The 15189-nt window shown below is 43.9% G+C and overlaps 1 protein-coding gene across 1 annotated transcript in view; it reads right to left on the reverse strand.

Moving 5' to 3' along the window:
- ITGBL1 (integrin subunit beta like 1) overlaps positions 1–7581 on the reverse strand; it is a 477502-nt gene extending 469921 nt beyond the window's left edge. Inside the window, exons 1-2 of the mRNA XM_030201342.1 lie at positions 7410–7581; positions 6816–7036 (exon numbers count right to left, since the gene is read on the reverse strand). Coding sequence (XP_030057202.1) covers positions 6816–7036; positions 7410–7462 — 274 coding nt within the window. The 5' untranslated portion in view covers positions 7463–7581. The remainder of the gene's footprint in view (positions 1–6815; positions 7037–7409) is intronic.
- Between the last annotated feature and the right edge of the window lie 7608 nt (positions 7582–15189).

Raw genomic sequence — 15189 nt, forward strand, 5'->3', positions numbered from 1 at the left:
AATTATTAGGAAAGGGATGCAAAATAAGACCAATATTATAATGCCTCTGAATCACTCCAAGGTACAACCTCACCTTGAGTATTGTGTTCAATTCTGGTTGCCGTATCTCAAAAAAGATATAGCAGAATTAGAAAAGATTCAAAGATGAGAGACACAAAATGATAAGGACGATGGAACGCTTCCTATATAAGAAAAGGCTAAAGAGGTAAGGGCTCTTCAACTTAGAAAAGAGACGACCGAGGGAGGATATGATTGAGTGGTGTAGAACAGGTAGAAGTTAATTGATTTTTCACTCTTTCAAAAGTACAGAGACCAGGGGACACTCAATGAAATTGCATGGAAATCCTTTTAAAACAAATAGGAGGAATACATTTTTCACTCAAAGAATAGTTAAGCTCTGGAACTCACTGCAGAAGGATGTGGTAACAGTGGTTAGCGTATCTGGGTATAAAAAAAGGTTTGGACAAGTTTCTGTAGAAAGTCCCTAGTCTGCTATTGAGATGGACATTGGGGGAAGGTACTGTTTGCCCCGGGAGTGGTAGCATGGAATGTTGGTACTAGTTGGGTTTCTGCCAGGTACTTGTAACCTGGATTGGACACTGTTGGAAGCAGGATATTGGGCTAGATGGACCATTGGTCTGACCCAGTATGGCTATTCCAGCGTTTTTCAACCAGTGTGCCGTGGTGAGCTGATGCATGGGAACGGGATTTGCAGGAATCTACAGGGATCCCATGGGAAATCTCTCTAGGGAATACACGCTATTTGTGGCTATAAAAAAAATCTTTAGCTTCTTATCTATGTTAGCTGAATGTTTTAATGCATGCTTATTAGGTGTATCATTAGTATTATGCTAACATTGTATGATATCTCTGGTATTTGAATTCCGGTGCTCTTAAATGTGTATATTTTTTAAACTGTTTCACAGTAGTTCTATTATTAGGTTTCAATTTACTGTTTTCAAGTTTACCTCATTTATTGTATTTATGTTTATTCTTGGTTATTTTACTATTGTTATGCTGGCAACAAAATTGTAAGTGCTATGTTAGACTACACCTGCTGTACACCCCCTTCAATGAATCTCTTCATAAAGGTAGTTAATAAATCCCACTAAATCAATAAATAAACACAATGATTAAAATTTTAATTATCGAACTTTAAACACAACTTTAATACTTGTTTGTTAAATGATAAAATATATCCTTTAAAAAACTAATGGTGTGGCTTGACAATTTTTGCATCTTGTAACTGTGCTGCAAGATGAAAAACGTTGACAAATCAATGCTTTAGAGAATAGGCTCCTACCAGGTGCCTTCTGGGCACCTATTTACAGACACTCAATGGCCCTTTTACCAAGTTGCAGGAAAAAAGACCCTGCGCTGGTGGTTTGGGCCATTTTTCCTGCGCGCCAGGGCCCTTTTTACCGCAGTGGGCAAAAAAGCCCCCAGCACACATGGCAATGCAGTAAGAGAACTATTACCGCATGGCCATGTGACAGGGAGCCCTTACTGCCATCCACTGAGGTGACGAAAAGGGCTCCCATGCTAACCCGGTAGTAACCGGGCAGCCATTTCCAGGGGGGGTCTTTTTGCCCAGGAAATACTGCACACTCAGCACGGGACTACCTCCAGTGGCCGTGTTGGGCCGGCAGCAGTCCCGAAAGAGCAAGCAGTAAGCCCGCATTGGGCTTACCGCTGCTCTGTAAAAGGGCCCATCAGTTATAGAATTTCTCCCTGAAGATATGTTCACCCCAAGACTCTACACCCTTAGACCCTGTAGTTGGCTCCCAAGGCACCACACACCGCTGCTCCACCCTCTCCACCAAATCAATATTAGTCTCTGAATCTGAAGGAGAGAAAAACACAGAAAAATCAATGGGTTCAAAAGACTCTATAAGACACTTGCACCATAGTGTTTTTCCTGCCTAAATACTTCAAAATAAACAAGTTATGTGTTAACTTGTAGCTCTTTAAAAGCTGGCTCAATTCCTTTGTCCCTCTACTCCCTTTTCCTATCTTCTTATATTCCCCCCCCCCCGAGTAACATCCCCCAGAAATTATTTGATGTAAAGACTGACTGCCAACGGACAGGGCCGTGCCAATGCGGTAAGCGGGGTAAGCGCCGCAGGGGGGCGCCCACCTCTGGAGGGTGCCGCCGCGGTGCTTACTCTCGTCCCGCGCCGCCGAGGCCTTTAAATCTTTTACCTGGTCGCAGCAGCGTCAGTGAAAGCGCTGCCGACGTCTCCCTTCCCTTGCACTCATTGGTTCCCTCAGTGTCCCGCCTTCTTCTGACGTCAGAAGAAGGCGGACACTGAGGGAACCAAGAGCGCGAAGGGAAGGGAGACGTCGGCAGCGCTCCGCTTTCACTGACGCTGCTGCGACCGGAAGTAAAAGATTTAAAGGCCCCAGGGCGCGGAGGAAAGAGCAGAGAGGCATAGGCACCCCGTATAAGAGGCTTGGGGAGGCTAAGCCTCACCAGCCCAACCATGACCTTTAAAACCGGCTCCGGTCCCCACCTGGCAGTGTCTACGGCGTCCCCTGTGCCTTTGGGCAGCTTACCGGCACACGCAGCACTTCTCTTGTTTCTCCTCTTCGTTGCCGTCGCGTCGTCCCACCCCCCCCTTCACGCGATTCGCGAACCGGCTGCCGCTTAGCACTGCTTAAAAAAAATTTACACGTCAGCAGGAACAGGCTGCTTCAGCCAATCCCAGGAGCCTTCCTTCAGCCCTCAGGGGCGGAACACGCTGAAGGAAGGCCCCTGGGATTGGCTGAAGCAGCCTGTTCCTGCTGACGTGTAATTTTTTTTTAAAGCAGTGCTAAGCGGTTCGCGAATCGCGTGAAGGGAGAGGACAATTTGCTGGAAATGGAGGGGAGGGGAGAGAGGAGGATTGCTGGCTATGGATGGAGGAGGGAAGGGCAGAGAGGGACAAGGATGGACATGGGGGCCCAGGGAGAGGACAAATTGCTGGAAATGGAGGGGAGGGGAGGAGGATTGCTGGCTATGGATGGAGGAGGGAAGGGCAGAGAGGGACAAGGATGGACATGGGGGCACAGGGAGAGGACAATTTGCTGGAAATGGAGGGGAGGGGAGAAAGAGTAGGATTGCTGGCTATGGATGGAGGAGGGAAGGGCAGAGAGGGACAAGGATGGACATGGGGGCCCAGGGAGAGGACAAATTGCTGGAAATGGAGGGGAGGAGAGAGAGGAGGATTGCTGGCTATGGATGGAGGAGGGAAGGGCAGAGAGGGACAAGGATGGACGTGGATGGGAGGACAGGACCCAGGGAGAGAGAAGAAATTGCTGGAAATGGATATAGAGCAAGAAATGAAGAAGAAAGGAGGAAAGTAAGAAATAAATGGAAAGGAAGCCCTGGAAATGGAGTTAAGAGGACAGATAGCAGCAGACTCAGATACTGGGCCAGCATGATCGGAAAAAGAAAGTCACCAGACAACAAAGGTAGAAAAAAATCATTTTATTTTCATTTTAGCATTTGGAATATGTCTACTTTGAGAATTTACATCTGCTATCTTATTTTGCAATGTATAGCAATTTGTTTCTAAGAATATTGCTGACAATTCCTGTCAGTGTAGCAAGTGGTGAGCGATCATTTTCACCGGGGGGGGGGGGGCCTGATCATTTTCACCGGGGGGGGGGGGCGCCAACTGATAGTCTGCAGGGGGGCGCCAGAGACCCTAGGCACGGCCCTGCCAACGGAACATGCTGTCCAACGCCAGAAGTCTCTGAAGATGATCATGAGAGCTAGCTGTTTCCCAACCATCAGCAGCACAAAAGTTAAACTGCTAACTCCTCGATTCCTTCTTAAAGACTGCTGATGACTGACACTTCTTCTCCACAGAAGCATTCAGCACATTTTCCTTTGAGAACCTAAAATTTAGAAGTCCCTTAAGACATTTGAACCCTCTGATCCAAAGACTGAAAATTACTCAGGCCATCACTCTCATTGCAAAAACATTGGGTGTTTTTTTTTTTTATTATCTCAGCCAGTTCTTCATCCTGCCCTCCACTGACCTCTACTTTCTATTTAGGAGGCATTGTTCAAATGTATTCTGGTCAAATCCTGTATACCTCATTCTCAAACTCTGCACCTCCAGCTAAAACACTCCCACAATCAAAACCCACAAATAGTCCACCAAACACCCCCCTCCCACCACCACCATCACACACACACACTTCTGCACACACACAATCCCTCCATCAACCTCTTCATAACACCCAGGAAATCACCTTGAGTCAGGTAATCTCATAAAAGAAATATATAGGAAGATTGAAGACACTAGGAAAGGCCGCTTGCATGATGAGAACAGACTGCAAACTGCAGTGGGATCATACACAACCAAGCTGCTAGCACCAAGTCCCAGACAGAATCTGCCTCACTCCCAAAGTCCTCCATCCTCCAGCACCTCATTCGATGCCTGAGTTAGCTCTTCACCACACAACCAAAACCCCCTTGCCTACTCCTAATGAAAACACAGGAAAAAAAAAGATGGACCTGAGAGGCTTTAACATTCACAGCTACTCCAGTGCCATTAACTCAAGCAGTTCTCAAACAACTCTCAAACCCAGCTTCTGAAGGAAAAAACCCCACAAAAATTATCATGAAGAGACAATCACAGCAGCTGCCAAACTGCAGCATTATTGAGCTAAACTAAACTTTCACCAATCATTATGCTCCTATTGGTCAAGGCCCCAGCCAATGGAATCCTCCTCCAGTAGGTATGTGTTCCGCCACATTATCCAGCCCCATTTTAGAACTGGAGTTGCCCTTTCACAAAACATAAAGGATCTCCAAAAGAAGAACACAGAAACAAATGTCTAGAAAAGATGATAGAGGCTGGGATATATAACAATGACAAACATATAAGTTTAAGAGGTAAAGCAAGGTTTAAGACTTTTCTCAAGTCTTCCTTCCCCTGCTGGACCTGATCACGGGTCTCCTTCTCCCTCCTGCCCCCTCCCGGGCATGACCACGTGTCTCCCTCTCCCTCCCTCCCCCCCCGGACCTGATCGCAGGTCTCCCTGTCCCCCATCCTCCCTCATACTCCCCCTGCACTTGCAGAAATCTTCAGCTTTCCCTTCCCTCCCAGACCTGACCGCAGGTCTCCCTCTCACTTAGCTCTGTCCCAATGCCTTCATGAGAGAACCTGCTGGATACTACTGGCACCTCCCCCCCCCCCAAGTCTCCTCCCCCTGCACCTCTGCACCAGCCAGTACCTTTGGAAACTGCAAAACATCAACCTTGTAGGCCTGTGACAGCCATACGGAAATGCTGCTGCGGCCTGCACCGGGCTCATAGTCAGAGTCTGTGAGAGATTGGGGGTCAGAGATACTGTCTCCTCAGGAATGTATGCCAACCCAACTGGGACCTCTGCCACAACCCAGCCTCTTCTAGGTCACTTGGCCCCTGCAGAGAGGCCCCCACCAGCATAGGAGCCAACTTTTCAAAATTATTGGGGGTGCTAAGCCCAATGAAAATAACCCCTCCCTGGACACATACAAGGAATTTTCTCAATATTGGGGGTGCTCAAGCACCCACAGCACCCACAGAGTTGGCTCCAATGCCCACCAGGCAGGGACAAGGATAACACCTGCATGTTCAGGACGGAATGGCTCAGATGACAAGGAAATGCAGTTTGAATATTGTCCCTCCACCAGAGAGGGTAAATGTATGCTTCAAATTGGGTGTAAGTTATGTGAATACAAAGTGCCTACATTCCTCATGGTAGTAATTTTGAAAGAAGTGCTCAACAGGGATGAGGTAAAGCCTGAAAATCCGGTGGGCTGACTATAAATAGCCCCCTAACTTCAGAGAGCACTGAGGAATAATGGCAAGTTAGCCAAAGAATATATTCAAAAGACCATTGCAGTGGAAGTTGTCCTATGGGGCTAAAAAAAAAAAAAGGCCAGTACCTTTACTACAGAACCCTCATTTGGGTATGTGCAGAGTGAGAATTATACAACTGGACACATGTGGCTACATTTTTACACCTGGAAAAACCATAGAAATGAGGTCCTAGCTTTAGAAAACCGCTGCAGACTATTTTCTTTACAGAATAGAAGACTCTGTTTCACACTGGTTAACTAATTCCAGGCACGAGATACTGGAAAATGCTGCACAATATATTTTGTTTTCAAGAGAAAACAAATGGCTCAAATCTTTAAGCATTTAAGTTTGGCTTCATCTACTAGTCTTTAAAAAAAAAAAAAAAGTTGGCTCCATTGCTGATAAAGCAAGTTACTATTTTTTCTTCTTTTAGAATTTGCCCAACTCTCTGCTAAAATGTCATTAATCTAGCAGAATTCACGTGATATTCAGCTTTAAGCTAAATGTGTTTTTTGATCTTTTAAAGCTGACATGTTGGTACAAAAAAATACACTATGCTCAGGGGCTTTTTCACTCACATGTCTGAAGTTTCCAAAAAGCAGACTCTGGAAGAATTGTGTCAAAGGACATTATGAGATAAAATTCCTACTATCACTTCCACACGTACAAGAAACATTGAAGAAAAAAGAAAACTAATACCCTTTCTTCCCAAATACTATAAACAACACTTCTTACAAAAGTTTACTCCTATTTTACAGCTTCTACAGAAAAGCCAAGTTTATCATGTACTGTTAAACTTCACCATTACAATGCACTTACAATTGACAATATAAATTTTTGTTGCCTGGATATGCAAAGCAATAAATGCTGGATATTTCAAGGTCAAGGTAGATGCTGCCACCTCATTATCACTGGATGCATATGGAAATATACGTGCATTGTCAAGGCCACTTGAAACAACTGTTACTTCTCTTACCTGCACACACCTCGCCACCATAGGTTAGGCACATCCAGTTGTGGCACTCGCACAGGGGGCCGTAAAAGGTACCAGGCTCTGTAACTTCACAGATACACACACCACAGTCGCACTTGCCTCTGCCATTGCAAAGCTTGCCTCCTGGGGCTCTGCAGTGCCGCTCTGCAGCTGTCAACGACAGCCTGCACAGAGAGGAGGAGGATGACACTACTGGGGATCCCCTGCAGGCAACAAAACAAGCATAAATCAAACCTTCAAGTACACCCTACTCAACCAGTAGCCAAAACAATGTAAAAATATCGATTTAATTATAATTTTGCAGTCTTACGTTTCATCGTATTGCAAAAGCTAATTAAAAATGCACTATATATATATATGTATATATATATATATATATATATATGTATGTATCCAACATAAACCCTATACTGGTATCCTGCATTAAACAAAATTACTTTACTGATGTCTCTTTTCCAAGCAGTCACAACACAACAGAAACAGGTTGTCTCTTTCCCTAACAAGCATCTTCTGTTAATAGCTACTTGTGGCCCACTGTTAGGAAGCCGTACAAAAGATATTAAATGATAAACTTACCTCAAAGTTATGGATAAAGTTAATGAAATCAGGGCAATAGGTATCGAGTTCATATTGATCTTTGTGTTAGCTTTCAATCCAGTAAAACCGTAGGATCCTTTGAGTGCAACCAAAACTTCTCAAACCTCTAGCAGACACAGAGATTGCAGTGCTCTGAGCTGGCCAAAACCGGCTCCAGCCTTTCCCTGTACAAGGGACTTTGATTAGCAGTCTGCAAGGACTTGGGTAGCACTCTGGGAGGAGCATATATGCCAAACCCTGAAGTTTACAGACAGTGAGGTAATTAGAAACAGTTGTACTTCCAGATGGTTTTACTTCCCGTAACAGAAAGTGGCTTAATTCAAATTCAGGCCCCTACACAACTACAATTTTTAATGGTAATTTGACGGCTTTTATAGATTAACTTAATAAAATACTTGTTGAGATACGAACACATCCTAAAACCTATTTTAGTTTTTGAAAAAAACTGTACTGTGATTTCAGTATTACTGTTAAAGTGAGTGAAATCATTCTTGACTCTGGTCCTTGTGACGTGACATATATAAGAAATTTGGCATAGGAACATGTTAGTTTGTTTTGTTAGGTCTGATTCTCTGAACTATTTGGGTCCATAAGAGACCCCTTCACAAGTGTGAGATTGTGTCAGAAGCAGCCAAAATAGCAGCACCAATTCTCTGCTTCAACTTCCAGTGCTGATATGGTACAGGGGCAAAAGGAAATGGAAGGTGACAGCTGCAGAGGGATAGGGGTTCTTAGTCAAAGGTGTTGCACCCCCAAGGGGTGCAGGAAGAAGTCAAATGGTGAAGAGAAAGGTCTTGGAACTTTCTAGACAGAAAAGACAGTTATTGGTAGTATAGCTGTGCACAACTGTTATGTTAGCAGTTAGCACTATTAGTGGCTAACAGTTATTGGTATATATATATTGAAATGTGGTTTAGGAAGGGGTGTGAGGGTTTCATTGATAAGTTAAAAGGGTGCGGGAACCAAAAACAGTTAAGAACCCCTGCACTAGGGCAACAGCCAAAGCCAGTATTATGCTCCCTCTTTTGTTCTGATCAGTGTGTAGAGCAGATCTCAGAGATGCCAAGGGTGGCCCATCTCAAAGCTGGATATTTATTTATTAGGATTGATTTACCGCCTTTCTGAAGGAATTTACTCAAGGCGGTGTACAGTAAGAATAGATCAAACATGAGCAATAGGCAGTTACAGCAGTAAAAATCTTCAACTAACAATACAAAGTATGGCATGGTATACTATTTGCAATACGTAATAGAACATTATAATTGATAGTGAAGGGTAAGGCAAAGTTGTAACATATAGATGGGTAAGAAGGTAGGAAGAGTTAGACAGTAAGGTGACTGATTTGAAGAAAGGTGCACATGAGGTCAGAGAGATAGTTAAATATTATCTTAGCTAGAGTAGGAGTGGATAAACATGTCCCGCTGCAGTGTGTGCAGCCCGAGTCACTCCTTGTGTGTGTGTGTGTGTATGTGTGTGTGTGTGTGTATGTGTGTCTGTGTGTGAGTGAGTGAGACTAACAAGTTAGTTACATCTTCCATTAAAGGCTTGGTTGAAGAGCCAAGCCTTCACCTGCTTCCTGAAGTAGAGATAGCCCTTGTGTTAAGCGGAGCCTTTCAGGCAGTGCATTCCAGAGTGTGGGGGCTACTCCAGAGAAGGCTCATTTGCAGGTATTGCATCGTGTAATGTCTTTTGGAGAGGGTGTGGTTAGTGAAAGTCCTTGGGAGGACCTTAGTGTCCTTGGCGGTGTGTGGAGGATCATCCTATTCTTCAGATACTCAGGGCCATTTCCTTTCAGGGCCTTGAAGATCAGGCATAGAGTTTTAAATTTAGCCCTGTATTGTACTGGTAGCCAGTGAAGCTTTTGCAAAAATGGTGTGATGTGGTCACGCCACTTGCAACCTTCTATGAGTCTTTCTGCTGCATTCTGAATCAACTGGAGCTGGTGCAGGCCCTTTGTAGTCAGACCATTGTATAGAGCATTGCAGTAATCCAGTTTTGATATTACCATTGCCTGCACAACTGGGATAAGATTTACCTTCTCGATGTAAGGAGAGAGGCAGCATAGCTGTCACAAATAGTAGAAGCAGTTCTCAAAGGTTGCTTGGATTTGGGGAATCAGAGTAAATGTTTAATCTAACTGTATTCCAAGGTTCCTGACTTGTGATTTGAGGGGGAGTTTATGCTTCCCAAAAGGGATTTAGATGTCAAGTATGTATCCACTTGTGTTAGGGACCCAGAGAAGCTCAGTTTTACTTGGGTTCAGGCAAAGTTTGTTGTGTTTAGCCCATTCTTTAATAGATATTAGACAGGTAATCAGTTTATTCAAGGATGTAGGTAAGTCAGGTTCAATGGGTATGAGTAGCTGCACATCATCCGCATAGATGTAGAACTGAGTGTCCATTGACTGAATCGTGTCCATTGACTGAATCAGCTCAGCTAGTGGCTTGAGGTAGATATTGAACAGAATAGGTGACAGTATAGATCCTTGTGGTACCCCGCAGGTCAGTGTCCATGGTGGTGATGAGCTGAAACATTATGGATTGTTGCCTATCTGATAGATAAGATCTGAACCAGGCAAGTACTGGTCCATTGATACCTGTTTCTGTCAGTCATGCTAGCATGATATCATGATCCACAGTGTCAAAAGCTGCTGAGAAATCTAGCAGTACTTGTCTCGGTTTCTGTGAAGATCATCTAGCAGGGATACGAGGACTGTTTCTGTTCCATAACCAGGTCTGAATCCAAATTGACATGGATCTAGCCAGTTACTCTTTTCTAGCCATTCATTAAGTTGAACACAGACTGTTTGTTCTACGAGTTTCCCTAGAAACGGGATGTTGGATACTGGCCTGTAACTTTCAAGTTTGTCCTGCTCAAGGTTATTTTTCTTCAGTAGGGGGCAAACCACTGCCCTTTTTAATGCTGTTAGTAGATGCCCATTAGAAAGAGAGGTGTTCACAATTTTTGTGGCGCCTTCTATAAGGCCCATACTTGCCTGCTGCACTATCTTTGATGGGCATGGATCGAGGGAGCAAGTAGTTGGTCGAAGGTCTCTTAGGATTTTGTCAAGGCTCGCCTCTGTCATTAGGTTAAAAGTGTTCCATCTGTCTCTGTTAGGAGGGAGCGAGTTTGTGCACCCCTGGTTGACTGGTTGGGCACTGGGTGGATTGCCACTCATCATCTTGCAATGCCATTTCCCCTAATCACAATCTCAGAACTGAATTAGCTAGATCCTCTCTCCTGATTTAGGCATTTCCACATGCCACAATGATTATTGGCCAAAACCTAACAATACTGTGGTAGGCATACTGCCAGTGGCGTTCCTGGGGGGGGGGGGGTGCGGTCCGCCCCGGGTGCACGCCGCTGGGGGGGGGGGGGGGTGCCGCGCGCTCCTGTCCTCCGTTCGTTCCATGCTCCCTCTGCCCCGGAACAGGTATGCCTCTTCTTGCCTTATCTGAGAAAATATATAGCAGAATTAGAAAAGGTTAAAAAAAAGAGTGAACAAAATAATAAAGGGGGTGGAACTCCTCTCATATTAGGAAAGGCAAAAGAGGTTAGGGTTCTTCAGCTTGAAAAAGAGACGGATGAGGGGAAGATATGATTGAGGTCTACAAAATCCTGAGTGGTATAGAATGAGAAGTGAATCAATTTTTTACTGTTTCAAAAAGTACGACTAGAGGACACTCAAGGAAGTTACTTGGAAATACTTTAAAAACAAATAGGAGGAAATATTTTTTCACTGAATGAATAGTTAAGCTCTGGAACTCATTGACAAAGGATGTGGTAATAGCGGTTAGCGTATCTGAGTTTTTAAAAATGTTTAGACAAGTTCCTAGAGGAAAAGTCCATAGTCTGCTATTGAGATAGACATTGGGAAGTCACTGCTTAGTCTGGGATTAGTAGCATAGAATGTTGTTACTATTTGGGTTTCTGCCAGGGACTTGTGACCTGGATTGACCACTGTTGGAAACAGGATACTGGGCTAGATGGACTATTGGTCTGACCCAGTATGGGTCAATAATTTTACATTGTGATTCTTTCAAATTGATGCCTAAATAAAAGCTCTTGATTATTAAAGCACAGGCTTCTTTCTTTAACATCTCCTCTGGGTAAAAAGCATAGGCTTGGGTCAAACATAACATAGCACACTTTTCCCCATAACACCTTTGCTGTATATATGTGAATTGGATTTCAAGTCTTTACATTTATTTGTGTAAAATTAACCAGGTCCTTATATTTCAGTTATATTAAATGTGAATTTGGATGAAGGATTTGGAGTCTCCCTTGTTTGGTAGAAAACAATTTCAGTACAACCACAGGTTTACCTATCAGGATATATTTGGTAAGAAGACCTTGTAGAGGCCTCAATACATGCAAATGCTGGCATTTACATATGTATCTCAGATACAAATGGAAACTGAATTTTAGAAAGGTGAATTTACACTTGTAAATTTGTACTACATGCAGATGGCAAGGGGAGATGGTTTAGGTGGAACCAAAATCTTATTGCAGCTTTGACAGATCTTTGGCTTGTAATTGCGCCCTCTCCTAGAGATATCACTTCCACTTCATCAAGGTTTGATGTAGAAAATGGCACAGGGATAAAATTTGTCCCTGTCTCTGCCCTGTCCCCATGGGTTCTATCTCCATCCCTGTGGGCTCTGTTCTCATCTGCAGAAGTCTCGAACACTTATGATTTTATATTTAAATCTTGTTATTAAAGCATAAAAAGGAGCAATATGCTGTGCAACTGTTGTGTATAAATTACAAAGAGAAAACAATAATAACAATGACCAGCTATAATAAACCCTCCCACCACCATCACCCTCTACCCTTCCAACCCCAACAATAGCTGACTTCTACTACCCCAAGGCACCGTCTTCATTCCTGTCCCTGCAGGCCCTGTCTTCGTCCCCGCAGGTTCTGTCCCCATCCCTGTCGGCTCTGTTTTCATCTGCAGAAGCCTCAAACAATTATAATTTTATATTTAAATCTTTTTATTAAAGTATAACAAGGAACAATATGCTGTGCAACTGTTGTGTATAAATTACAAATAGAAAACAATAATAACAATGAGCAGCTATAATAAACCCTCCCACCACCACCCTTCCAACCCCAACAATAGCTGACTTCTACTACCCCCAAGGAATCCTAATCCACCCTGTTAAAATGTCCAGGGGTACAAAATACAACCTGTTCAGTATGCCCTATAGGGGAGAAATATGCCCTTTGAAGCACTGTTATGATTTTTTAATCTGTAGATGAATAAGAAGTCATCAACAATCTCAGGATTCAGTCTAACTCTCCTGTCTTCCACAGCTCCTCCTGCAATAGAAGATGTCTTCTTAGAAGATGTGCTCGTAGCAGGATGTACAGGATCCCCCATGCAAATTTAACTAGCTGTGGCCAGCATGTTTGCTTGTTTTTCCCAAAAATAAAAATATTGTCGCCTGCATCAATCAAACATAGTAACATAGTACATGACGGCAGAAAAAGACCTGCACAGTCCATCCAGTCTGCCCAACAAGATAAACTCATATGTGTATCCTTACCTTGATTTGTACCTGCCTTTTTCAGGGCATAGACCGTACAAGTCTGCCCAGCAGTATTTCCCGCCTCCCAACCACCAGTCCCGCCATCCCATCCCAAACATAAATAACAGTCCAGTTCATTAACAGGCTTCAAAGTAGGAAGTGACACCGGGACAAAGTTTGTCCCTGTCCTCACGGGATCTGTCCCTGTCCCCTCACCATCCCCGTGGGATCTGTCCCCGTCCCCAACTCGTCCCCGCAGGATCTGTCCCCTCCCCATCCCTGTGGGATCTGTCCCCGTCCCCGCAGGATCTGTCTCCACCCCGTCCCCGTGGGCTCTGTCCCCATCCCCATCCCCGCAGTTACTGCGGGTCCCCATCCCCGTGTCATTCTTTAGTTTGATGCTCCCCATTTAAGAAGGGAAATGCATATATATGCCTAAATAGATAAACGCTGGGATTTACATCTTATCTGCAATAGTACTGATACTATTTATTTCAAAACGTTATATCCCACAGTATCTACTTTTCTAGGCAGGGTATAGTAAAACATTCATAACAAAAACATCTGACACTAAAAACAAAAGTCAGGTGTAAATACCATTGTCATCATAATACTTAGCACACCAATTGCTGTATACAGTGTTGTTCACAGTACTAGTCAAAGTACTTAAGTAAAAGTTAAAATAAATATATATGTTAATACTTATCTAAAAGTAAAAGTATAATGACGCACACATTAAAAACTTTACTTAACTGAAAGTTAAAAAATTATTGCCTAATATAATACTTTCTAAAGAAAAAGAAAAAGCACTACAACTTCAATGGATGCAACTATTGTTAATGTTTTTATCCCACTTTGCTTATAGTAAAATTAAATTTAAAAAATGAACATCACTCATGCAAGTGCACTTGTGAGTCATTAATCCAGCACAGCTAAAAAGACATTCAACAACTACACTAGCAGGAAGTGGATCATTCAGTCTGATTTTTATCAGTTCCTTTGAATCAGACCAGGCTGCAATACTACTAATGTCTTCTGACTGGGAGCCAGATGCACTAAGGTCCTCGGAACGAAGAGCCCTTCCCTTACCGATTCCATAGCGAATCGGTAGGGAACAGCCATGCATCAAGAAAATGGAATGCAAATGAGCTGCTCGTTGTAGCTCACTTGCATTCTCTATTCCCTTGGAAGCCAGTCGGCCGGTCAGCCGGTCGAGCATGCGCAGAGCAGCCAAGTGTTATGCTGGCTGCTCTGCGCATGCCAAACACGTCCAAAAAGGACGTCCCTGATGACGTCTGCCTTTTCCGCTTTGCCTGTGGCCGTCCCTGCGCTTCCCTGTGCTGCCTGGGAAAGGAAGACACCGCGCCGCTCACCTCCTCCATGGCCTGCTGCAGGAAGGCTCCAATGCGGCTCGGGTTCCTCCCTTCCATGATCCTAGCAGGAGAGCGCAGTTGAGGACGTCCATCGTCCACATCTTCAACACCCGTCCATCTTCCGCCCCTAGGTCTCTCTCAGCCAATCAGCTGTGATTGGCTGAGAGACCTCCAGGTCTCTCTCAGCTGAGCTAAATGGGATCAAGCAGTGAAGGATGTCCAAAAAGGACGTCTTTTTGGAGTGGTTTTTTTATTATTATAATAAGTGAAGAACGTCGAAAAAGAACGTCTTTTTGGAGTGGGGTTTTTGTTACAGGTGAACGACTTCCAAAAAGGACGTCCCTGACATCATTTTTTTTCTTCTGATTCTTTCCTTTACCCTGACAAGATGTGTAGACCTCCCGTTAGGTTTTCCACGGTAAGGGGATTGGAAAATGGTAGTGCATCTCATTATAATAGCCTTGCAACGGTAGTGCAGCTCATTATAACAGCCTTTGGATCATTTGCATTCCGTTTTTGTTGTTTAGGGTAGGAGAGGCTACATTCTTACATATGACTTATTTGATAAGTCTGTTCATGCATTCAATCAGTCTTGCAGCCCTGGGATGGTAAACAGTGTGAAATATCCAGATGATTTCAAGATCAGAAGCCCACTGCTGCACAGCTTGTCCAGTGAAACAACTCTCATTGTCAGAGTGCATTTCTTGTGGCACTCCATACATTGTAATCAATTTTGTTAAAGCTTCCATGGTGCTTCTCTGGTCAAACATACATGACTGAAGGAAATATTGCAATTAGGCTAGAATAGATATCCACAACTGTTAGAGCATACCTCTTTTTGTTGTCTCTTAG

This window comes from Microcaecilia unicolor, chromosome 4, assembly GCF_901765095.1.
Source record: "Microcaecilia unicolor chromosome 4, aMicUni1.1, whole genome shotgun sequence".
Taxonomy (NCBI): Eukaryota; Metazoa; Chordata; class Amphibia; order Gymnophiona; family Siphonopidae; genus Microcaecilia; species Microcaecilia unicolor.